The 26,709-nt window shown below is 48.6% G+C and overlaps 1 protein-coding gene across 2 annotated transcripts in view; it reads right to left on the bottom strand.

Annotated features, from left to right (window-relative positions):
- Nucleotides 1-26,709, bottom strand: part of b4galnt1b (beta-1,4-N-acetyl-galactosaminyl transferase 1b) — an 86,060-nt gene that overhangs the window by 32,250 nt on the left and 27,101 nt on the right. For both annotated transcript variants that reach the window (XM_052009544.1, XM_052009545.1), the window contains exons 2-5: nucleotides 25,964-26,179; nucleotides 22,051-22,227; nucleotides 17,796-17,902; nucleotides 16,371-16,408 (exon numbers count right to left, since the gene is read on the bottom strand). In XM_052009544.1, coding sequence (XP_051865504.1) covers nucleotides 16,371-16,408; nucleotides 17,796-17,902; nucleotides 22,051-22,227; nucleotides 25,964-26,179 — 538 coding nt within the window. The remainder of the gene's footprint in view (nucleotides 1-16,370; nucleotides 16,409-17,795; nucleotides 17,903-22,050; nucleotides 22,228-25,963; nucleotides 26,180-26,709) is intronic.

Raw genomic sequence — 26,709 nt, 5'->3', positions numbered from 1 at the left:
CTTTTTTGCACCCCTTCCCTTTCTAATTAGCAGGGTAAATGAGTTCAAAGTTTTTGGGAATGAGCTGCTGGCATCTTTGACAAGACCCAACACAGAACCGTGACAAGGATGTATTCGGAGGCTGGGAAGGACCTGATTAGAGAGCTGGGAACGCTTCCTCTTGACAAGTTACAGAGGGGCTTTAATTACTTTAATGATGAGCCTTCAAGGCAAGTTGTCAGTTGACAGGTTGACTGGGTTTTCCAGGTTGACCCACTGTCCTGTGACTAACCAATAACAGAGGGCGCACTTCAAGCCAACCAGCTTGAGAGCTCCAGCCTTAGGGTCAAGCTTCTACCCAAGGATGTGACTTACCTTCTAACCTCAACCTCATTACTGGCGTCCAAAACACATTGAAGTAAATAATGTGGTTGGTGTTTTGGGAGCTCTTTTGGATGCAGGCTGGTGCCAGTGATAGTTGAGGCATCTCAGTGGGCCCTGGGAGACCCACAATGGAAAGGGCAGCTTGGCAAGTTCAAAGGCAGCTTCTGGGGGTGGAGTGTGGAAGGGCAGTCCGACGGGCCCACGGTGTGAACTGACAGCTTTATCTCAGCGCCAGTTCTCACAGAGCATTAAACACAGGAAGCTCCAGAGAAAGGAAAGCCTCGGGGAAATTCCCAGCCAGGGAGAACGGCCAGCCCTCTCCCATTCCAGTTCCCACCTCAATCAGCTGGGTCTCTCTCACACTGAGGGGCTAGGAAGGGGTTAATGGTGGAGGAGGAGGGCTGTCAATCAGCTGGGTGTGAAGCTGAATGTCGGAGCTATCATCACCTCATGGGAAGGTTCCAGAAGTATCTGTGGTCCCACCGAACTCTGGGAAATTACGCTTGCACCCAACGTCAGTGATGGGCCCAGTCACAGGGAACACCAGCTGTGCCCAATAACCTGCAGAAGGAATCACCGCCCCATCCGCATTCACCTGATGGGACAGTACATTATATTCCCATTGACTTAGAATATAGAGTCTTGCTTCAATTCTGGGGAAAAGGCAACAGAGATTTCCCAGTGATCTGGTGGGAAGTCTACAGAGATTTCCCAGTGATCTGGTGGAGTCCAGAGAGATTTCGTATTGATCTGGTGGGGTCTACAGAAATCTCTTATTGTTCAAGAAAGGGAGTAGGGATAACCCTGGGAATTACAGGCCAGTGAGTCTTACTTCAGTGGTGGGCAAATTACTGGAGAAGATTCTTAGAGACAGGACTTATGGGCATTTGGAGACGCATAGGCTGATTAGGGACAGTTTGCATGGCTTTGTGAGGGGCAGGTAGTGCCTCACAAGCCTGATTGAATTCTTTGAGGATGTGACAAAGTACATTGATGAAGGTAGAGCAGTAGATGTGGTGTACATGGATTTTAGTAAGGCGTCTGATAAAGTTCCTCAAGGAAGGATCATTCAGAAAGTCAGGAGGCATGGGATCCAGGGAAACTTGGCTGTGTGGATTCAGAATTAGCTCACCCATAGAAGACAGAGGGTGACTGTAGATGGAACATATTCTGACTGGAGGTCGGTGACCAGTGGTGTTCCGCAGGGATCTGTTCTGGGATCCCTGCGCTTTGTTATTTTTATAAATGACTTGGATGAGGATGTGGCAGGGTGAGTTAGTAAGTTTGCAGGTGACACGAAGGTTGTTGGTGTTGTGGATAGTGTAGAAGGTTGTTGGTGTTGTGGATAGTGTAGAAGGTTGCTGTAGGTTACAACAGGACATTGATAGAATGCAGAGTTGGGCTGAGAAGTGGCAGATGGAGTTCAACCCAGATAAGTGTGAAGTGATACACTTTGGAAGATCGAATTTGAAGGCAGAATACAAGGTTAATGGCAGGACTCTTAGCAGTGTGAAGGAACAGAGGGATCCACGTCCATAGATCCCTCAAGGTTGCTGCACAGGTCGATAGGGTTGTTAAGAAGGAGTATTGTGTGTTGGCCTTCATTAGTCAGGGTATTGAGTTCAAGAGCTGCCAGGTAATGTTGCAGCTCTATAAAACTCTGGTTAGACCACACTTGGAGTATTGTGTTCAGTTCTGGTTGCCTCATTATAGGAAGGATGTGGAAGCTTTGGAGATGGTGCAGAGGAGATTTACCAGGATGCTGCCTGCATTGGAGAGCATAGTTTATGAGGATAGGTTGAGCAATCTAGGGCTTTTCTCTTTGGAGAGAAGGAGGATGAGAGATGACTTGATAGAGGTGTACAAGATGATAAGAGACATAGATCGAGTGAACAGTCAGAGACTTTTTCCCAGGGCGACAATGGCTAACATGAGGGGGCATAATTTTAAGGTGATTGGAGGAAGGTATAAGGGGGATGTCAGGGGTAAATTTTTTTACACAGAGAGTGGTGGGTGCGTGGAACGCACTGCCGGCAGGAGGTTGTGAGGGCAGATATATTAGGGACATTTAAGAGACTCTTAGGCACATGAATGATAGCGAAATGGAGGAGTATGTGGGAGGGAAGGGTTAGATCGATCTTAGAGCAGGATAAAATGTCGGCACAACATTGTGGGCCAAAGGGCCTGTACTGTGCTGTGATGTTCTATATCTGGTGGGAGGGCTACAGAGATTTCCCATTGATCTGGTGGGAAGCCTACAGAGACCGCCTGCTTTTCTCCACGGATGGTGCCTGGCCAGCTGACTTCCTTCAGCATCATTGTGTTTTTCATCGGAGGAAAACTAAGCTGGCAACAGAAGATCAGGGTTCAGGGAGGAGAAGGCAATGAAGCAGGATAGTGACAGTTTGGGGGTATTGCAAAGGGCAGAACATACAAGCCTAAGAGTGCCTCAGCAAATAGTCTGAGTCAGGAAAAAGGATGAGATGAAATGAAAGGTACAAATGCAAATAGATAGTTTGCACTAAATTAGTTCAGCGTGAGGACTTCGCTGAGGTATCTGAAAATGAAAATGATATAATTAGTTTACGACAGCTGTATTTGAATGGAGTGCGGTAAATATGGTTAGTGTGCTACAGGCACAGAGAGCCCAGTGGGAAATGATGGTCGTATATCCCACGAGGAGCAGAGAGAGAGAGAGGCAGAGAGAGGCAGAGAAGTGTGAATCTGGCATGGGTAAATTGGAACCAAATGTTGACAGGCAAGTCTGCAGTAGAAAATGGGCTGACATTAAGAAAGAGACGGTTCGGGGTTAGATGAAGTACATGCCCATGAAGAGCAAAGGGAGGATAAACAAACCCAGAGCTTCTTGGATGATGAGAAAGATCCATCTAAAATAGATAGTATCACTGACAGCGAAGGTGGTTCTCAGGATTTACAGAGGGATGTTGATCAGCTGGGTCAGTGGGCCGAGGAGTGGCAAATGGAGTTTAATTCAGATAAGTGCGAGGTATTGCATTTTGAGGAGTCAAACCAGGGTAGGACTTTCACAGTGAGCAGCAGGGCCCTGGGGAGTGATGTAGAACAGAGGGACCTCGGAGTACAGGTGCATAGTTCCCTGAAAGTGGCATCACAGGTAGAGAGGGTGGTGAAGGCGTCTGGCATAGAACACAGAACAGTACAGTACAGGAACAGACCCTTAGGCCCACAATGTTCTGCCAAACTAATTAAACTATTAATTAAATACCTAACTAAACTAATCCCTTCTGCCTACACAATGTGCATATCTGTCCATTCTCTGCACATTCGTGTGTATATCTAAGAGCTTCTTAAACTCCTCTATCGTATCTGCCTCCACCACCACCCCTGGCAGCACATTCCAGGCACCCACCACTCTGTGTAAAAAACTTGCCCCACACATCCCCTTTGAACTTACCCCCTCTCACCTTAAATGTACGCCCTCTAGTATTAAATATTTCAACCCTGGGAAAAAGATACTAGCTGTCCACTCTATCTGTGCCTCTCATAATCTTATAAACTTCTATCAGGTCTCCCCTCAGTCTCCAACGCTCCAGAGAAAACAACCCAAGTTTGTCCAACCTCTCCGTATAGCACATATAACTCTAATCCAGGCAGCATCCTGGTGAACCTCTTCTGCACCCTCTCCAAAGCCTCCACATCCTTCCTGTAATGGGGTGACCAGAATTGAATACAATACTCCAGATGCGGCCTAACCAGAGTTTTATGAAGCTGCAACATAACTTCCTGACTCTTGAACTCATTGCCATGACTACAAAAGGCAAGCATGCCGTACGCCTTCTTTACTGCCCTATCAACCTGTGCGGCCACTTTCTGGGAGCCAAGGACTTGGACACTAAAATCCCCCTGTATATCAATGCTGTTAAGGGTCCTGCCATGAACAGTGCACTGTCACTTTACATTTGATCTCCCAAAGTGCAACACCTCACACTTGCCCGGATTAAACTCCACCTGCTAGTTCTCCGCCCATATCTGCAACTGATCTATATCCTGCTTTATCCTTTGGCAATCTTCTACACTATCCACAACACCACCAACCTTTGTATCGTCTGCAAACTTGTAACAACAAAATGCAACGTGATCAGGACTGGATAAAAGGCTTCGACAGTTTTGGTTGAGGGATAGATTTTGGGGCCCCCTCCTTGTCACGGTGCTATGGGATCTTTCCATCCACCTGACACAACAGACAGGCCCCACAGCCCATGCAGAGCTGCGGAGGAGGGGAGGCTGAGGAAGAGGAGGGGCTCCACGGTTGTGATGGGAAAGGATTATCGGGATAGAAGGTGCAGTAAGGAATTCTCTTCCGAACAGTGTGAACTCAGCCAGTAGGGTGAAGGTGAAGGATGATGCATTTACAGTGTAAACATAAGAACCAGGAACTGGAGCGGAGGTGATCCAACCCCTCACAGCCACTCTGCCACTCAACAAGGACATGATCGTGGCCTTAGCTCCACCTCCCTGCCTGTTCCCCGTGACCTACGACTCTCTGTCTCAGCGTAGAGTGTGCTCAGTGAATCACGTGCAAAACCTCAATGATTCGAGGATCTCCTCCTCACCTCTGCCGTCCACGAGGCAGCTGCTCACCCTGAAACAGGCCCTAGTTCCAGGGAGAACGTGTGATGGAAATTCAAAGGAAATGAAACAGAGAGGGAATGATGGGATTCAGGCACCTGACGTCAGCAAGACAAAAGAGTTGGTAGTTGACCTGAGGAAGTGGGGGGTGAACACAACCCTGTCCTCATCAACCGAGCTGCTGTAGAGATAGTTGACAGCTTCAGGTTCCTTGACATCCGTGTCACCAACAACCTCACCTGGTCCCTTCACACTGGTGCAGTGATCAAGAAAGCACATCAGTGTATTCACTTTCTTAGGTGTCTGAGACGGTTCAGCTTGTCCATGAGGATTCCCTCGAACTTCTACAGACATGCTATAGAAAGTACCCTGACAGGTTGCATCTCAGCCCTGGTATGGCAACTGCCCTGCTCTGGGCCGACAGAACCTGCGGAGAGCAGTAAACACTGCCCAGTCCGTCACAGGCTCGTCACCTCCTCCCATCCAGTCCATCTTCACCGTGCGTTGCTTCAGGAAGGCTGATGGGATCGTCAGGGACGCCTGTCACCCTGGCCGTTCCCTTTCCTCTCTCCTACCCTCTGGGAGAAGATACAGGAGCTTGAAAGCCCGGACGTCCGGACTCAGGAACAGCTTCTTCCACACTGCTATCAGACTTCTGAACCAGTCACCTCTCTCACATCCCCTTCTCGGTGGGGCTGCCACGTTCTAGGACTCTGAACTCCACCTCCTCTGTCATTGTCACTGTAGCATCTCTTTCTGCACTACCTCAGTCTGCACGACAAACTTTGCACCGTTCCGTTGTTTAGCGCCCGTCATTGTATTTATTATGAATATCTATACTGATTACTCTGTGAGCTTCACACAAGCAAGGAATTTCATTGCACCCTGGTGCACATCACAATAAGCTGATCTGAATCTGAATTTGTATCTGTGAAGACTGTCAGCTCCTGATGACTTGGCTGTGAATAGACTTTCTCTCTGTGAATAGTTACCACACAGACAGACACACCCAGGAGCAACACAATTCCTCGTCAACAAGGACTGCCCGACACATCAACAATGCAGTGCAGCCGGTGTCAGTCAGCAGTGCCAAAGGGGCGTGTGCTCTGAGTGGGTAGCAGAGTAAGTGGGTGGGTAGCGACTACACTATGTGAGAGCAGAATAGATTTGCCAGTGAACTCAGGCCTGTTTTTCTCAGGGAGAACAGGCAATGTAACATTTTTGAGATTCCTTTGTAAAAATATGCTTTGCATAATTCCTGCTTTTTTTTTGCCTAACTGGTTTGAACAGATAATTTTGGAAATCCTGTAGTCAGCAAGAACTTCACTCAAAGTAATTCACCTCAATTAGTAGGAGACACCTCTGGCTGAGATTTAAACTTTGGATTTTCTGTTCCTGGTTTTAACCGAACAATGGTCACTCAACGACAACTTGTGTTGGAGACACAAAGACAACTTGTCCTTGTATAACATCACCATGCATCACAATAAGGTGATTGGACATCATTTGGCACCCAGCCATATATAGAGAGACACATGGGCTATAACTGCAATCACAGATTAGTTTAAAGGAATGTCTTGAAAGAAGATGGGGGAATTCCATAGTTAAGGGCCTGGGCAGTTGAAGGTCCGGCTATAAATGGTGAAGTGATTACATGGAGGCATAGAATCCTACAGCACCGAAACAGGCCATTCGACCCACCGAGTCCGTGCCAATCATCAACCACCCATTTACACCAGTCCTACACTGATCCCATTGTACTCTCCCCACATTCCCATCGATCCACCCCCAGATTCTACCCCTCACCCACACACTGGGGGCGATTTACAGCCGCCAATTAACCCACCAACCCTGTGGAAGGAAAGCAGAGCACCTGGGGGGAATCCCACGCAGGCAAGAATGCAAGACAACAGAAGCAGGATCAGGCCACTCGGCCCCTCAAGCCTGCCCCGCAACGCAACACGATCGCAGCCTGATCTACACTGGCTTCAGTTTCTCTTCTGTGCCAGTTCCCCTTAACCGTCAATTCCCTAATCTTACAAGAAATGTTCTACCTCCACCATAAGTACTTTGAATGTTCCAGCTTCCACAACTCTGCAGTCGCAGAGAGAGCGTGCAAACTCCACACAACACTCAGCAGCCGAAGTCAGGATCGAACCTGGGCCACTGGAGCTGTGAGGCAGCGGCTCTGGTCGCCTCATTATAGGAAGGATGTGGAGGCGTTGGAGAGGGTGCAGAGGAGATTTACCAGGATGCTGCCTGGATTGGAGACTATTGAATATGAGGAGAGGCTTAAGGTGCTAGGGTTTTATTCACTGGAAAGGAGGAGGATGAGAGGAGACATGATAGAGGTATATAAAATACTGAGAGGAATAGATAGAGTAGACAGTCAGCGCCTCCTTCCCAGGGCACCAATGCTCAAGACGAGAGGTCATGGCTTTAAGGTTATGGGTGGGAGGTTCGGGGGGATGTCAGAGGGAGGTTTTTCACCCAAAGAGTGGTTGGTGCATGGAATGCACTGCCTGGGGTGGTGATGGAGGCAGATTCATTGAACAGGTTCAAGAGCTTGTTGGATAGGCACATGGAGGAATGTGAGATAGAGGGATATGCGGGAGGAAGGGGTTAGATAGTGTGAGGGTGGTCTGAGGGACGGCACAACATGGTGGGCCGAAGGGCCTGTTTTGTGCTGTATGGTTCTATGGTTCTACCCGCCGCGCCACTGAGCCGCCCTTGCATTTAGGATTGGACGAGAAGGCAAAACTGGGAGGAGTGCAGAGGGCCCAGAGGATTATAGGAGTGGGGATTACAGAGAAAGGGAGCAGACAGGCAATGAAGACAGCTGAAAACAAAAACATTGACGCCATGTTCATGGGTGAACAAGACTCTTGAGTTCTGACAAGAGCAACAGAGAATCAGATCAGCTCAAACTTAGATGGGAGCAGAACGCCTCCCTCTGTCGGTTTCGCTTAATGGAGGCTTTAACCAAATAGTAAGCAGATCGAGGAATGCGATACAAAGAGCAGACACAGCAAGTCCTGTTTTCAGCATTCAGAATCAGAATCAGGCTTATTATCACTGACATATGTCGTGAAATGTGTTGTTTTGCGGCAGCAGTACAGTGTGAGACATAAAGACATAAAAATTCGTTTAAGTTACAAAAATAAATAAATAGTGCAAAAGAGGAATAATGAGGTCGTGTTCATGGGTTCATGGACCGTTCAGAAACCTGAAGGCAGAGGGGAAGAAGCTGTTCCTGAATCGTTGAGTGTGGGTCTTCGGGCTCCTGTACCTCCTCCCCGATGGTAGTAACGAGAAGAGGGCATGTCCCGGGTGGTGAGGGTTCTTAGTGATGGATGCCACCTTCTTGAGGCACCACCTCTTGAAGATGTCCTTGATGGCGGGGAGGGTTGTGCCCGTGATGGAGCTGGCTGAGTCTACAACCCTTGGCAGCCTCTTTTGATCCTGTGCGTTGGAGCCTCCATACCAGGTGGTGATGCAACTTGGTATGGATGCTCCAATGCGCAGGATCCTGTCGGGCTGGAGGACTCAGCCAGTTCCACCACGGGTACAGCTCTCCCCACCATCGAGGAACATCTACAAGAGGCGACATCCATCATCAGGGACCCCCGCCATCCGGGCCGTGCCCTCTTCTCGATGCTGCCATCAGGCAGGAGGTACAGGAGCCTGAAGACCCCACACCTCAAGGTTCAACAACAGCTTCTTCCCCACTGCTGTCAGGTTCTTGAACCAGTCTGAGAAACCCGAATTCTACCTCAGACTGTATTTCCCTCAACTTGCACTAATGTCATTGTGTTTATTTTGTCATATAAGTAATGCATAATTTATGTTAATTTATGTAATTTATGTTTGTAATGTACTGTGTTGCTGCTGTAAAAAGCTGATTTTCATGGCAATTATACCCTGGGTATGTCTACCTATGGCAACAATAAACTTGAACTTCAGCTTAAAAAAAACTACTTTGATTGCACAGACAGGAGTATCGGACTGGAGGCCTCCCTCCCAACTCTACATTCAAACCCAAGACCACATCTTGCTAACTGCATACCCCAATCTCAATCCACTGCCACCATTACTCACCACAAACCCCCTACACCTCAACCCCTCACCAGTAATGAGGCCTGGGGGCCAATTTACCATGGGCCTGTATAGACTGCTCCCAATGGGCGGGGTTTGAAGGGCAAATTGGTGCATCCATCGGTACTTCACAATTGTCCAAATTGAAGGGGCTAATGAGAATCCTGATGTTTCCATGCACCCGACATAGTGTCGGTGAGAATTGGCTGGGAACAGTCTGCCCATATATTCAATACAGCAAGACCACGTTCCCAGGGTTAAAATCAGTGTCTCCCCATCAATTACATAAGAACACAAGAAATAGGAGCAGGAGGAGGCCATCTGGTCCGTCGAGCCTGCTCCGCCATTCAATAAGATCATGGCTGATCTGGCCGTGGACTCAGATCCACCTACCCTTAACCCATAACCCTTTTCCAATTAACCCTTAATTCCCCTATTATGCAAAAATCTATCGAACTGTGTCTTAAATATATTTAATGAGATAGCCTCTACTGCTTCCATGGGCAGAGAATTCCACAGATTCACTACTCTCTGGGAAAGGCAGTTTCTCCTCATCTCCGTCCTAAATCTATTCCCCTGAATCTTGAGGCTATGTCCCCTAGTTCTAGTCTCACCTACCAGTGGAAACAACTTTCCTGCCTCTATCTCATCTATCCCTTTCATAATTTTATATGTTTGTATAAGATCCCGTCTCATTCTTCTGAATTCCAGTGAGTATAGTCCCAGGCGACTCAATCTCTCCTCATAGGCTGACCCCCTCATCTCCGGAATCAACCTGGTAAACCTCTTCTGCACCACCTCCAAAGCCAGTATATCTTTCCTCAAGTAAGGAGACCAGAACTGCGCGCAGTACTCCAGGTGCGGCCTCACCAGTCCCCTGTACAGTTGCAGCATAACCTCCCTGCTCTTAAGTTCAATCCCTCCAGCAATGAAGGGCAACCTTCCATTTGCCTTTTGATAACCTGTTGCACCTGCAAACCAACCTTTTGCGATTCATACACAAGCGCTCCCAACTCCCTCTGCACAACAGCATGCTGCAGTCTTTCACGATTTAAATAAAAATCTGATCTTCTATTTTTCCTTCCAAAGTGGATGACCTCGCATTTACCAACATTGTGCTCCATCTGCCAGACCCTTGCCCACTCACTTAACCTATCCATATCTCTCTGCAGACTCTCCGCATCCTCTGCACAATTTGCTTTTCCACTCAATTTTTTCCCTTGATCTTATATCGTCTCTCACTATCGCCCTGATCTCATTCTTAATTAAGAGCGCTACCCCACCTACCTTACCTTCCTGCCTATCTTTCCTTATTACCTGATACTCTTGTATATTTAATTCCCAATCATCTCCACCCTGCAACCATGTTTCTGTAATGTAGCGGGCTTCCCCACTTCTTATCTTCAGTCCTGAAGAAAGGTCCTGACCCGAAACGTTGACCGCCTGCTTTTCACCACGGATGCCGCCTGGCCTGCTGAGTTCCTCCAGCATCATCGTGTTTTTCATCTAGGTCCCAGCATCTGCAGTCCTTTGTGCCCCTTTGTATTGACTTGTGCCACAAGTTCACTGACCTTGTCTCAGATACTACGGGCATTCAATAAAGTGCCCTTACACTCATTGTCTTTTTAGAATCCAGTAACCTTCGTGTCCTTTGCGTTTGACGTTTCTGTTCTCCACTCTTACTTTTCTCTTTCCTAACTTTTGCTCTGGTCTCTGCTTTGCTTCCCTCTGTCTTTCTGCACGGATTCCCATCCCCCTGCCGTATAAGTTTGAACCCTCCCCAACAGCACTAGCAAACAATCCCCCTAGGACATTGATCCCAGTCCTGCCCAGGTGTAGACAGTCCGGTTTGTACAGGTCCCACCTCCCCCAGAGCCGGTTTCAATGCCCCAGGAATCTGAAACCCTCCCTCCTGCACCACTGCTCGAGCCACATCTTCATCCTAACTACGCTGCTCTTCCTACTCTGATAACTTGCCTTATCTATGCACAGTTTTGGTCCCCTTACCTAAGGAAGCATATAGTAACACTGGAGACAGCCCAAAGGAGACCAGACTAATTTCTGGGACGAGAAGGTTGTCCTATCAAGAGAGGCTGGACAGTCTGGGTCTGTATTCCTCGGAGTGTAGAAGAATGAGGGGGTGACCTTATTCAAACATTCAAGACCCTGAGGGGGTTGACAGGGTGAACGTTGAGGTGTTTCCACTAGTGGGAGAGTCACGAACAAGGAAACATTGTTACAAAACAAGGGTCATTTAAAAGTGAGGTGTGTAGAAATGTCTTCGCTCAGACGGTGGTGAATCTGTGGAATTCTCTGCCCCTGAGGGTGGTGGAGGCCGGATCCTTAGATGTATTTAAGGTGGAGATGGATAAATACTTCAACAATCGAGGAATTGAGGGTTATGGGGAACTGGCATTAGAAGAATAGTTAAGGCTGGCATAGATCAGCCATAACGGGGCAGGTTTGAGGGGCCGAGTGGCCTACTCCTGCTTCTATTGTCTTCTTGTGGTCTAGTGAATGCAGGATGCTGATCTCTGGTACCCTCTGCTGTCCTGCCACAGTGCTACATCTGACTTGCATCCTGGGATGTTGAATCACAGCAAGCCCCTGTGTTACGGGTTGCCATGGTCGATGTTTCACACAGCTCGGCTGTAGCTCGAGTCAGGCGATCAGGCATCAGCCAGCACTGCAGGAAATCTCCTGCCTGACTGCGTGTGCAAAGGCCAACCAGGAAGAAACAGGAAAAGATGCAAAAGTAGCTCAAAAAGATGCTACTGGTTGATGAAAGTCAATTTAAGAACCAGGTCAGCTCCTAACATAGCTGGAGGCCAGATCAAGTGAGCCTTATAAAATCATGAGGGGCATAGATAGGGTGAATGGTCACAGTCTTTCTCACAGAGTTGGGGTGTCAAAAACTAGAGGGCACAGGCTTAAGGTAAGAGGGGAGAAATTTAAGAGATCTGAGGGGAAACTTTTTCACCCAGAGGGTGGTCAGTATATGGAACGAGCTGCCAGAGGAATTGGTTGAGGCAGGAACACTAACAACATTTAAAAGACACTTAGACAGGTACATGAATAGGAAAGATTTAGAAGGATACGGGCCAAACATGGGCAAATGGGACTGGCTAACACAGCAGCTATTTGTGCACAGCAAGCTCCCACTACCAGCAGATAGATAACGGCCAGTTAACCTGTTATGGAGACAGTAGTTAAGGGAAACATATGGGTCAGAACAGCAAGAGGAGCTCCCCTACTTTCCAAGTTCCTGTCGTGGGACCTACTGTGTCCACCCTAAGAGACGGGGCCTTGAGTTAAAGCTTCACACATAAGACAGCATCTCTGACAGGGCTGCACCCTCTCAGAAAGGCACTGTAGATTTGTTTTAATTCACTTTTTGGGATCCAGGCATTACTGGCAAGACCAGCATTTATTGTCCATCCCTAACTGCCCCGTGAGAAGGTAGGGGTGAGCCGCTTTCTTGAACTGCTGCAGTCCTTCTGGTGAAGGTGCTCCCACAGTGCTGTTGGGGATGGAGTTCCGGGATTTAGACCCGGTGACAGTGAAGGGCCAGCGATATATTTCCCAGTCAGGGGGGTGTGCGACTTGGAGGGGAACCTGCAGGTAGTAGTGTACCCCTCTACCTACCGCCCTTGTCCTTCTTGGGGTGGGGGAGGCAGGGGGCGGGTTTGGGAGGTGCTGTTGGAGTAGCCTGGGTGAGTAACTGCGGTGCGTTGTGTAGACGGTACTCACTGCAGTCACTGTGCGCCGGTGGTGGAGGGAGGGAGTGTTTAGGGGGGTGGGTGCAGTGCCAATCAAGCGGCTGCTTTGTCCTGGATGGTGTCGAGCTTCTTGAGAGCTGTTGGAGCAGCACTCACCCAGGCAAGTGGGGAGTGTCCCATCACACTCCTGACTTGTGCCTGTAGATGGGGGAAAGGCCTTGGGGTGTCAGGAGGCGAGTCACTCACCACAGGATACCCACCCTCTGACCTGTTCTTGTACCCATGGTATTTATCTGGTTGGTCCAGTTGAGTTTCTGGCAGCACTTGATAGCACTGTCGATGACACCTTCTGTCACTTTGCTGATGTTCGAGAGTATACTGATTCGGTGGTAATGAGCCAGACTGGATTTGTGCTGCTTTTTGTGAACAGAACGTACCTGGGCAATTTTCCACATTGTCAGGTAGATGCCAGTGTTGTAACTGCACTGGAACAGCTTGTCCAGAGACACAGCCAGTTCTGGAGCACAGGTCTTCAGTACTACAGCTGGGATGGTGTCTGGTCCCGTGGCCTTTACTGTATCCGGGGCTGTCAGCTGTTTCTTGATATCACCTGGAGTGAATCGAATTGTCTGGAGACTGGTTTCTGTGATGGTGGGGATCTCAGGAGGGAGCTGAGATGGATCGTCCACTCGCCACTTCTGACTGAACACGGGTGTGAATCCCTCCGCCCTGTCCCCAGCACCCACACACTGGGTCCCACCGTCACTGAGGACGGGGATGTTCTTGGATCCTCCTCCTCCTCCCGTCTAATTATCCACCACCGTTCACGACTGGACGTGGTGTGATCTGATCCTCCAGTCGTGGGGTCGCTTGGCTCCGTGTACTGAGGGCTGCTTTACCGTTTGGCCTGCACACGGACTGTGTCGCATCTTCACTAGACTGGGACCTCACTGTGTTTAGGTTTATCTGCTGCTGCTCCCAGCATGTCCTTCTGCACTGCTCGCTGGACCGGGGGGATCTGGCAGTAATGGTGGAGGAAGGGGTGTGCCGTGACGTTACGGATTGTGGGAGTGGACAGTTCCGCTGCTGACGGTCCACAGCTCCTCATGGACCCCTAGGTTTGAGCTGCCAGATGAGTTCTGAGTCTGTCCCATTTCACACACTTGTGGTGTCACACAAATCGATGGAGGGACTCCTCGGTGTGAAGACGGGTCTCTGTCTCCACCAGGACTGTGACCTGGTCACTCCCCCACCCCCACGCTCTCCACACGAGGTAGATCGGTGTGGACAAGGTCAGATTATGAGGGGCATAGATAGTGTAGATGGTGAGAAACTTTTCCCCATGGCAGAGGTGTCCAAGACCAGAGGGCAGAGGTTTAAGGGGAGGAGTAGAAGGTTTAGAGAGGATCTGAGGAAGAATATTTTCCCCCAGAGGTGGGGGGGGGGGGGTTGGAATCTGGAACGCACTGCCTGAGGGGGTGGTGGAGGCAGAGACTCCCACAGTGTTGAAGAAATATCCAGAGAAGCACTTGAATTGTCAAGGTAAAGAAGGCTACAGACCAAGTGCTGGTAAATGGGGTTGGTGTAGATGGGTACTCAATGGTCAGCATGGATATGGTGGGCCGAAGGGCCTGTTTCTGCCTTCTATGACTCTAAGGCTCCCTAATGTTGCGACTATAACAATGAAGAAGCAGCTGGAAAGCAACCCCAAGCCCTTCAAGTCTCGACACTGGGAGTATACAGAAGCCAAAACCCACCGAAAGCCTGGGGAAGCTGGCAATGACATAAATGCCACCTACCTACCCCCCGCTCACTCTTGTATTCAGTGCCGCAGGGTCCCCTCCCCCCAAGTAGGCAGCATCGTAACCTCCCTCATGCTACGGCGAGCAGCAAGCAGAGAGATGTGGCAGGGGTCAGTCACAGCCGGCTGGAACGATACGGAGGCTGGGAGGTCCAGAGAGACAGTGACCTTGAACTCTAGAAGGCGTTTGGCACACTGGCCTTTGTCAGTCAGAAAACTGAGTACAGGAGTTGGAACGTCATGTTATAGTTGTACAAGATGTTGGTGAGGCCGCACTTGGAGTACTGTGTACAGTTTTGGTCACCCTGCTATAGGAAAGTTACCATTAAGCTGGAAAGAGCGCCGAGGAGATTTACGAGGATGTTGCTGGGACTTGAGGGACTGAGTTATGGAGAGAGGTTGAGCAGGTTTGGCCCTTACTCATTGGAGAATAGGAGAATGAGGGGTTACCTTATAGAGGTGTGTAAAACCATGAGGGGCATCGATAGGGTGAATGCACACTGTCTTCTTCCCAGGATTGGGGAATCAAGAACTAGAGGGCACAGGTTTAAGGTGAGTGGGGAGAGATTTGATCGGACCCCAAGGGGCAACTTTTTCACCCAGAGGGTGGTCTGTATATGGAATGAGCCGCCAGAGGAAGTGGTTGAGGCAGGTACATTAACAACATTTAAAAGGTACTTGGACAGGTTTGTGGATAGGAAAGGTTTAGAGGGATATGGGTCAAACGCGGGCAAGTGGGACTTGCTTAGATGGGCATCTTGGTCGGCATGGACCAGTTGGGCCGAAGGCCTGTTTCCGCGTTGTATGACTCTATGACTATGACTAAGTTACAGCATTCAGTTAGGTTCAGTTAACTTCAAAAGGGTCTGCAAAAGAGGAAAGAATTCTGTGGAGACCTGGTTAGGCTGTGACTGCTCAGTAACAGGAGAACCGTGTACCAAAGTGACTTCACCTGCCAGAACTACCTTGCATGAATATTGCCGTCAATAGATGCTCGTCCGACAGGGGAAAGATGCTTCAATGGCGCCCGCACAGTTCCTGGCCGGGAAGGGGTTGGTCAAAGTTCTAGACTGAAGCAATTTGACCGGAAATGGCCATAATCACGTTTCACTAGAAAATAGCACCACACAATCACGTTTATTGGTAAGAATCTCCTCTACTTGGTCCCAAAATGTCCCTCAGCCTATACAGTGGTTTCCAGTTTTTTCTGGTGGCCCTCTTTCAATCCAGAGGCACATTTAGACCAAATCCTTTAGGATGGGAATTGAGTTCCTTCCACCTAGACCTTACAGCAACAGAGATCTTTACTTAAATAAATAATATAAGCATCAGTTGAGAAAGTGTAGGAAGAAGCTACTGTTCAATAGAGCTGTGGAGGAGATTGAACCAAGATACCTAAGAGCAGGAGTAGGACGTTCAACCCCTCAAACCTGCACCACCAAGATTATGACCACAGCTGACCTGAGCGTTGGCCTCAGATTCACTTTCCTGCCCAATCCCCATCAACTTCCCTACAGACGAAACATCCGTCACCTCGATACCAGGGCATGTTATCAGATTGTTTAAACAGCCTAGGTTAACAATGGATTAATGCCAGAGGCAACACTCTACTCCTTAAGTAACCTGGGTCACGCAAATTGTAAAACAACCATGCTTTCTTCTCATTGCAAGGGATGTATTGAAATGTTGGAACCTCTTTCAATAATCAACAACCTTCATGCAAACAGAAGCAAATGAGAACACGTTATAAAATTACAAGATCTGATTGGTTGTAAATATCTTACCCGATACAGTTTCCTAGATGGAGCTTGTAAACTTAAACCTGCATAAAGGAAGTAGAAAAGTATTAAGGTTTGGGTCACATAATCCTTTGGATTCATTTTAAAATTCTGCCCTCAGGATGTAAGGAACTCTGGTAAGGCCACATTTGCACCTTTCACTGGTGATTTTTAAGGCCATTGGGAGCCAACCAGATGTAGGCCGGACTTGGTAAAGACTTGCTTGAATGGGACTTTGGCGAAGCAGTTCAATCTGACAACTCGGTGGTCTCTGGACCCAGCCCAGAAATGGCCATATTGACCCAGTTCTAATCTACACCTTGCTTCCGTGGCATTTGCACTTATCACACATTGCAAGAAAAGTACAGCTGGCAAAGGTCACTCACTCCGTCTCATAACCAAGTAACCGACCCACCATCAGCACAATGTCTTCATGGGGCACCATGTTACAAATCTTCCAATTCAGCGCCAAATTGGAAACTATCTATTGCAAAAGGGTCATCAGCTCCCAGGCCATGGTCAAGTAGTTACAATGCGTTCAATGTTTGTTGGTCAGTTTTCACTTTACACTTAACACTGATGATTTGGGCCAAATCGTGTACTATAGCGGATTCCAAATCTTACACCAAGATATAGGCCATAGGTTCTTCAGCAGCGCCTCCTGTGGTAGAACTCTTGGCTCAGAGTTGGAAGGCTGTTGGTTGTCGGTTCAAGTCCCACTCTGGAGACTTGAGCACGTAATCAGAGATGGTTCACCAGCGTAGTGCTGAGGACCTGCTGCTCAGGCAGAGGTAGCTTTTAGATATGTGAAAACGAGGCCCCATCTCTCTTTTCAAATTCATCTCTCTTTTCATCATTACGTGGCATTATCTGAAGGTGCATTCCCCCCCACAGTGGCCTGACCAATATTCACCCCCCAACACAGACGATCTGCTCATTATCACATCGCCGTTTGCAGGATCTTGTCACATGTAAACTTTTCCTACATTGACTGCACTTCTACAGCACGTTGTTGCTTGTACAGCACTTAGCATAGTTCTTAGGTCCCCACAAGTTCTTTCATTAGTTGCATTGCCTAGCACTGTTATTCTGGTTCCACTCCAGGTGTAATTCAAAGGAATTGAAGGAAAGTCGGCTACATGGAGCACATTTTGGAATAACACCAATCAAGTCTCTAGTAAATATTTGCAACCCACATCGAATGGCACCCATAGGAAGTTATTCAGCCTTACCCTGGTAAACAGGACCAGGAGGAGGCCATTCACCCCTTCCGGCTTGTACTGGCACTCAGTATGATTGTGGCTGATCTGCACCATGGCCCTGTTTACCCACCTCAGCACCACACCCCACAATTCTCTTTCCCAGTAAGGTGATTCTATTATAACGTGGTGCTGGATTGTTTGTATAAGCTAGCATCATGCACCTTCTGACCTGGTATCACAATGGTTTTCAGGGGCCGCACTTGCAGCCCTTGCGTGGGGTACTCCAAAGGGGTGTTGGCTTTCGCAATGATCATCACGTCAGCGGGGGAATGGGACCTGTGCAAAGATCAGAGAGAAGAAAGAGAGAACAGGAGAAGCTCATGAAAAGAAAGGCAACATTTTCTCGACGAGAATCCAGAGCCTGGATGTAATTGCTGCAAAGTTAAACCCAACTGGCATTCAAGTGATTGAGTGCAAGGTCAATGAGGAAATGTTAGGAATAACAGCCAAGCAACCCAGAATCCCTGGAGGCACATGCACGCAGCTATTTGAATGTTAAAGCTTACCAGTGGCCTTGAAATTACTCTATACTTTTTTGTGGCCTTAAAACAGTCGCCCGAATACTGTTTGGGAAAAATAGCAACAAGAACAAGATCTACAATTGCGGGCTTTGCGGAACCGTGTGATCAGGTTTCCCTGGAGGTGCGATCTTTGTAGCAAGCCCTTAAAGGGGCACACCATGATACATGCAGCACTCTTGCGGCCACAGGGGAGTGTTGCTACAGAATGAATAGTTGTTGGGTGGTGGGAGACTCCATGCTTCCGGGGAGAGGATGGTGGGGGAGGGGAGGTGGAATCAGAGGAACCTGAACTGGCTGGTGAAGAACAATGCCCATAGGGGGTATATTCCATGGGTAAAAGGGCCACAGACCTGGACAGCAGCCAGGTACTCCTGCCATAGAGATGAACACCTGTACTCTGGGTAAACCTGCAGTGCAGACAGATGTCCATGGTCACTCTGCCTGCCCCCAGGGACTGAAGGAGAAGAGATGAAGTCTCCTCTCCTCGAGGGAGGAGTTTGGGGACCTCTCTAATGCAGCAAACTGTGAGATGTGGCAAGAGATCAGCAGCAGCCTGGAATGGTCCTGAGGTCAAGAAGCTGGGCATGACCCTGACCCTCGAAGTAGCCCCAGCACGAGTGAGGCCAGGGATGACACAGGTCTCAGCGAGAGCAAAGAATGCAGTCCGAATGTTGGCCCTTAATATAGCACTGTGTCAGGAGAAACAGGGTTGGTAAATAAGGACTGTCATTTTCCAGACCAGTGAGGAAAAGGTGTCACGACGGGCAGATCTTGCATGTTGCACTACTGTTGCAGAGTTTTACCCTGGAAAAGTTGTGCTAGGGAGAACAAAAAAAAAATCAGACCAATAGTGAGGAGATGAATTTCCCAACAGGGGCTCAGACACTTGGAAAGTTGCAGAATTGCTCTCACCCAGGTTAAGCTGACCCTGTAGTAAGTGGTACGCCAACATTCAAGCGTGGTGTGAATTAACCTCGACTCTTGCGCTGGTCACTGGACCCCTGCAGTGATATGGATTGCCCCCACCACTCGTGGCCAAGCCTTCGGCTGCCAAGGCCCCATTTCTAGAACTTTCTCCCTATACCTCTCCACACCCCTCCTTCCCACTTTAAGACCCCACTTCCCAGTAGGTCTGTACCCACACCACATATTGTGCAGCTGGGTTAGCATAACACTATTACAGCGCCAGTGACCCAGGTTCAATTCCTGCCGCTGTCTGTAAGGAGTTTGTACGTTCTCCCCGTGTCTGCGTGGGTTTTCTCCGGGTGCTCCGGTTTCCTCCCACATTCCAAAGACGTACGGGTTAGGAAGCTGTGGGCGTGCTATGTTGGCGCCGGAAGCGTGGCAACACTTGCGGGCTGCACCCAGAACACTCTATGCAAAAGATGCATTTCACTGTGTGTTTCGATGTACATGTGCCTGATAAAGGTATCTTATCTACGGAGACCACAGGAAAAATCTAAAACTGCAGATGCTGGGAAATCTGAAGTAAAAACAAAAGATGCTGGAAGCACTCAGCAGGTCAGTCAGCATCTGTGGGGAGAGGAACACAGTCAACCTTTCAGGTCAAAGATCTTTCTCCGTGGAAAGAGAAACACACAGTGAAATGCATCTTTTGCGCAGTGTTCTGGGGGCAGCCCGCAAGTGTCACCATGCTTCCGGAGGAAACCCACGCAGACATGGGGAGAACGTACAAACTCCTTACAGACAGCAGCCGGAATTGAACCTGGGTCGCTGGCGCTGTAAAGCGTTACGCTAACCGCTACACTACTGTACCTGCTGCATCATGTAGATACGGAGTGTGAGAGGTTGCATCCTCTATTTGAGTATCAGAAGGGGCTGCTCCTCAAGTTCTGGCTGCACCTCAGCCCCACGCTCCTGATCTTCAGTCACCCGGTGCGGCGGGGTGGGGGGTTTGGTTCACTCGGGGTTCTCCTGGTCGGTTTGCTCCTGGGCCTGGCCAAGGTGACCATTCATGGGTCCAGGTGGCGGGCAGTTGAGGGTTCTGCCCGAGCCGATTCCCTGCCCCTCTTCCAGGGTTACGTCCGCACCCGTGTGTCCCTGGAGAAGGTGCACCCAGTATCCACGGGTACAATAGGGGCTTTCCGGGACCAGTGGGCGCCACAGGGGCTCGAGTGCGTCCTGGATAGAGACGTCTGTGTTTTAATTTGAAACTGTATATAGTGTGAATCGTGGAATACTGTAATATTGTATTAATGTGATTCTGTAATCACTGAATAAACTACCTTTGGAAAAAGAAACAAAAATGGCAGAACTAGTTTCCTCTCTCTCTACTTTTAGTAATTGTTCTTTTTTATCAGTCTGATGTGCTTTTGAAGCCATTCATCACAACACTGTGGAGGTGTGGTGACCATCAAATGATTTTTGAGTATTTTCCGACTTATAGACAAAATCGACTTATGGACAACTGTAAAAACGGAACCCGTTCATTACCCAGAGATGACCTGTGTTGGCCACACCAGGTAAAGGCAACAGATTGAGGATATTTCTGAACCAGATGAATTTTTACAACAGTCCACAAGTTCCATTGTCACTATTACCAAATCCAGCTTTTTATTCCAAACTTATTTCATTAACTGACTTTAAACAGCCCAGGTTTTTTTAAAATCAACCTCTGAACCTGTATCCCAGCCCTCTGATTAAGATGACAACGACATAACCGGATTAGTCTGGAAAATGACAGTCCTGATTTACTAATCCTGGAGTCTTCCTGCTGTGTGTGGTTTACTGAAGGGTGCATTTAATCGAGCCATTAAGGGAGCTGCTTTCAAAGCCAAATAGCTTGGCAGCAGCTGAAGACCGTGCTCAAGGATACTTGCCGCTGGATTAGTCCAACTGATCTTGTGCAATGCGTAACATTAAAGACAGTTACGAAGGTAATCAGGGCAACAGTGCCCAGTCTCTGCAGAGAACTCCAAGACTGAAACAGTGGGTTCGCTGGGAGCACAACCCCAAGACACAAGCAAAATTGGGCTTTGGGTCTCTCAGTATATTGTTGGAAGGGCTGAGGGTGTTGAACCAGAGTCCGTAAGTGTCTGGCTAGTTTCACAAGGGTGGACTTGAGTCTGTTGTCACCGCAGCGACTGACTAATGACACGATCGGTAGTGAGGAGGGAGGGCACGTGACAAAGGGCGGCCAGCAAAAGTATTCAGGACTGCTATGGTGTCAGGTCTTTCTCCCACCTCCACAATCAGCTCAGTATATTTTTTGAACACCTCTTATTTTGATAGTGAGCTTCCCAACCATCCATTTAAAGACTCCCTTTCAAACTGCACGTGGATCTGGTTACCTTGGGCAGTGCAGACCTGGTTCCCAGCAGGTCCTGAAAAACTTTTGCTTCCCTGTTTACATCGGTAAAGGGACCAAGGGCTGCATTAAGCATGGGTTCTGGAAGATTATACTGGAGCCTAAACAAACATGGTGGTTCAGAGTGTGCACTTGCCAGTGCAGAATGTATGGACGCATGCTCGTAGCATCAGAGAGAGATACAGCATGGAAACAGGCCCTTCGGCCCACTGAGTTCATGCCAACCATAAACCACCCACTTACACCGATCCCATTTTATTCTCCCCACATCCCCATCAACTCCCCCCACACTCTACCCCTCACCCACACACTGGGGACAATTTACAGCGACCAATTAACCCACCAACCCGCACGTCTTTGGGATGTGGGAGGAAACCGGAGCACCCAGGGCAAACCCACACGGTCACGGGGAGAACGTGCAAGCTCCACACAGACAGCGCCGGAGGTCAGGATTGAACCCAAGTCTCTGGAACTGTGAGGCAGCGGCTCTACCCGCTGCACCACTCTGCTGCCCACAGCTGTTGGCCACTTCAAACACCTGGGCACTGCATCAATAAGTTTCCAGCTGCCCGTACCTCTCTAGAAAACGCTGATATTCCTGCTGCCTCCTTTTCTTCAGTTCCTCTCGCTCTGCCTCTTTGAAGACCTGCTGAAACTGGTGGACAGAAACCTGATGGAAAAGGTGCCTGGTGAACGGCAGCTTCAGCACGGGCTCCCCTTTATCACAACTGCAGTCATTCTTTGGAAGTAGCCTACAGGGAAAAAGAAAGTTGTGTCGTCAGAACTCACCAGCGACTGACAAATGGGATAACCCATCAGTCCAAAATGCGACAGGATGTGATACCCCAACCTTCCAAAGTGGGATACCCCACTATTTGAATGTGCAGTACCTAGAACAGTACAGCATAATACAGGCCCTTCGGCCCACCAGGTTGTGCCGACCTTTAAACCTCGCCTAAGACTATCTAACCCCTTCCTCCCACATATCCCCCTATTTTAAATTCCTCCATATGCTTATCTAACAATCTCTTGAATTTGACCAATGTACCTGCCTCCACCACCACCCCAGGCAGCACATTCCATGCCCCAACCACTCTCTGGGTGAAAAACCTTCCTCTGATATCTCCCTTGAACTTCCCACCCATTACTTTAAAGCCATGCCCTCTTGTATTGAGTATTGGTGCCCTGGGGAAGAAGCGCTGGCTGTCCACTCTATCTATTCCTCTCAATATTTTGTACACCTTTATCATGTGTCCTCTCATCGTCCCTCTCTCCAAAGAGTAAAGCCCTAGCTGCCTTAGTCTCTCCTCATAATGCATACTCTCCAAACCAGGCAGCATCCTGGTAAATCTCCTCTGCACCCTTTCCAACGCTTCCACATCCTTCCTATAATGAGGCGACCAGAACTGGACACAGTACTCCAAGTGTGGTCTAACCAATGTGCAATAACTCAACACTCTGAGCGACCTCATTTGCCTTGCATAACTAAAGGTACAAAACATCTGAACATGTTGACTCTGCATCTTCCATCAATTTAGGTATATACCTCTCCTTACAACTTGTTGTAAGAAGGTTATGTTCATTCTAATGATTCCTGGTGATTCAATGAAAGGCACTGGATTGTTTGTCAATGAGATGAATATTTCCTCTCTCAAAATGCCACGGGGGATCTTTGCGCTTTGGGACATACAGGATCCAAATTTCATGCAGCTATAATGGCCATAAAATGATCCCCGAGGTAAAATCTTCAATGGCCATCAATTTGACACTTACTTCCCTTCAGATAGTAACCCAAGGCATCCACCTGTTCTCAAATCAATTTACTCCTCGAAGTAAGAATCCAATGAGCCAGCAGTGAGATTAAGTAACTTTGTTTTTGGTGATGAATTTGATTATGAAGACAATTAAAATCATCTCTACAATTAATACAACCAATCTGATGTATTTGTTACTTTAAGAAAATCAGCATCCACGCCATCACCCACACACCCCTCCCACTGGGTCCCGTCCCCCCACTGTTCCCACCTGCCCTCCCCACCTCCCTTATTTGGTTCCATGCCCCACCTTCCTCTCCTGTCAGATCCCACCATCTGCAGCCCTCTGTCACCTCCACCTCTCACCTCCCAGCCTCTGTCACTGTCTCCACTCCCCCCTCCTCACCTGGATCCACCCATCACCTCCCAGCTCATGCCCCACCCCTCCCCCCACCTCTTTATACCGGCTACCTCCCCTCCACTCTTTCAGTCCTGATGAAAGGTCTCGACCTGAAACGTCGACTGTCCATTTCCCTCCACAGGTGCTGCCCGACCCGCTGAGTTCCTCCAGCAGTTTGTTGCTCAAGATACCAGCACCTTCAATTTCTTGTGCGTCTCAACATTTCTTTCCTGCAACAGCCAATGGATCCTGAAGAATATTTATCACCTCAGTCTATACCCATTCCTATAAACCACTGATCCCATTCCCAACCAGAGAGTTATCCACCTCCTTTTTGAAAGAATTAACTGCCTTACTTGTGGCTCAATCCCACCGATCTACAATTAGAGTTGCAGAAAGGGATCATTTGAACATTGAGTAACCATATAAAATGAGACCTAGTAGAACAGCTGTCCATTACACACATCTCCCCAGTTTTATCTTCACTGACGTTGCTATAAATCTGTGAGTTTATGTGCCACTTCCTCTGGCTTATCTTTGCACCAATACCAGTTACCCCACTGGGATCACCAGCTAGTGAAGCTAAACTTGACAGAAATTGACAAACAATGGATCTGACTGCAACCTGTCACTGCTCAGACTTGATTGGACTGGATTAGCCCACTCTCTGAACCTTCAAAGCTCAAAGGGACAAGCAATTCTTGCAGCAATTTCATTTGTAAAAGGCAAGGTTGATTTTTATTAAACCATTGTCTAAGGGCAGTGGCAGGTCAGAATTATAGAGACAGAGAGTCATAGCAAGGAAACAGGCCCTTCAGCCCACTGAGTCTGTGCCGACCATCGACCACCCATTTATACTAATCCCAATCTGTTCTCCCCACATTCCCGTCTACCTACATTTGGCATCCACCGGATTCCACCCCTCACCCACACACTGGGGACAATTTACAGCGGCCCATCAACCCACCGACCCGCACGTCGTTGGGATGTGGGAGGAAACCGGAGCGCCCGGGGGGAAACCCACACGGTCACAGGGAGAACGTGCAAACTCCACACAGACAGCGCCGGGGGTCAGGATTGAACCTGGGTCTCTGAAGTTGTGAGGCAGCGGCTCTACCCGCTGCGCCACTGCACCACCTATGGGTTAGTGGCTAATCCATTGGACTGGCTAATCCAGTCCAATCAAATCTGAGCAGTGACAGGTTGCAGTCAGATCCATTGCTTGTCAATTTCTGTCAAGTTTAGCTTTAATAGCTGGTGATCACAAGAAAATAGGAGGAGGCCATGTAATGTGAAAGGTCATGGCTGTCATGTGACACCACTGAACACTGGTCGAAAATGACACCACTGTCAATCAGGGTCTAGCCCCACCCAGCCATTTAGCAGCACACTCTGACCATTGGTCCCTGTGCACACCTCTCATACCTGGCCACGACCCATTGGACTTCTTGAATTACCTGAGCTAGCTCCACCCAGCTCTCCAGCACAATAAAGCATGCCACATGTGTGTGACCCTTGTGCTCTTGATTGCTGCTGGGGTTGAAACTAGGGTGAGTGCCCACAGGGGTTTAGGGTTGTTTTTCAGTAGATTCCCAGTAGTGTAGAGATGTTGCTCCTCCCAGAGGTAGGAAGGGGTTCAGGCACTGGATTGTGTTTTTCCCTGCCCAGTTGTAACTAGCTCAATGTGTGTGTACATTTTACCCCTGTTGTGACTCCCCTCATGTTTTGTGATTACCTGAGTGTGTGTGTGCGTGCATCCATTCCTGGTATTCCGTTCCTGTGTTTGTCTTTGTAAATACAGGAAGTCCCTGGGTTGTGAATGAGTTCTGTTTTTGAGACTGTTTGTAACCCGATTTTGTAAGTAACTTGGAACAGTGGCCGTGCATATGCACTTGGCCTGGGGTTCCCTGGCTGCGCATGCGCACTTGGCCCGGGGTTGGGCCAAAGAAGGTGTACTGCCGCTGTGGTAGGATCGGGGGCTGGGCCCGCTTACAAACTGACAATGAAGGTCAGTCTGTAAGTACGGGTGTTTGTAAGTCGGGGGCTTCCTGTAAATTCTTTCTAAAATCCAAAGACCGTGTCCAGATACCTCTACTTCTGAGACCTGACAGAAACTTTTCCCACAACAGGCCACTTGACCTGCCCCACCATTCTATATGACCATGGCTGATCTGCCCCAGGCCTCACCTCTTCTCTGCCACCTGCCCATCACCCTCTTTCAAAAACGTATCCACTTCCTCTAAATATCCCCGATGAAGCTTACACTGAAGTGCTCCAGAGTTTGACTCCTTAAAGGTACATCACATCAGCCACTGGATCAATAGAGAGACTCACCCAGCCACCATCTCTTTCACTTTGAAGGAAATGTGGGCATATTTATCAGAGGGCTCCCAAAGTCCGTGTTCCAGAAAGTTCTCCGAAATACTGGGAATTCGGTACTTCACATCCACAATGTGGTACGGTTTCAGCGGCCAGAGACAAAGGAAAAAAATTCCTAGAGGCAACGTCACCAGTAAAAGGCAGCAAAGGGGCTTCTTGACTGGACGCATGCTGGAGGCAAGCAGAGACGAGAGTCATTTCTTGTAATACTTCTCTAAAGACATTTTGAAGAAATGGCTTATTAAATCAGGCGCTCCAAGAATTTAAATCTTGCATAGCAATGTCAACCGTCATTAATTAAATTCTGTAAATTAAATTCCATGTGCTGTAGATTGAGGGAAAATGATAAACAGTCTATCCATGACTCATCTGGTAGATGTCTGGTCCTGGTGTACTGAACTAGCCAGAGCAAGCCGACCACAGTTCGATTGCTGCACTGTGCATACTTTAGATGCTAAGAAATGCAGCACAACTGGGTGAGTCACCTCTCACCCCTCATTATTTTGGGCACCTAACATCTCCTTATGAGACCTGGTGTCAAATCTTTGATGACCCTCTCTGGTGGGGCGAGATCCATAATGCCAAGTAGTAATGGAACTGATCATATATAGAGGTGATCCTCATTTCCAGAGCATGCCAGGTTGTTGAGTGAGAAGTGCCAATTGGAGGGAGCTTGTGCTGTGTAGCGAAGAGTACAGGGG

Source organism: Pristis pectinata, chromosome X (assembly GCF_009764475.1).
Source record: "Pristis pectinata isolate sPriPec2 chromosome X, sPriPec2.1.pri, whole genome shotgun sequence".
NCBI classification, from domain to species: Eukaryota; Metazoa; Chordata; class Chondrichthyes; order Rhinopristiformes; family Pristidae; genus Pristis; species Pristis pectinata.
The sequence above is the reverse complement of the archived record's forward strand: the minus strand, read 5'-3'. Positions and strand labels throughout refer to the sequence as shown.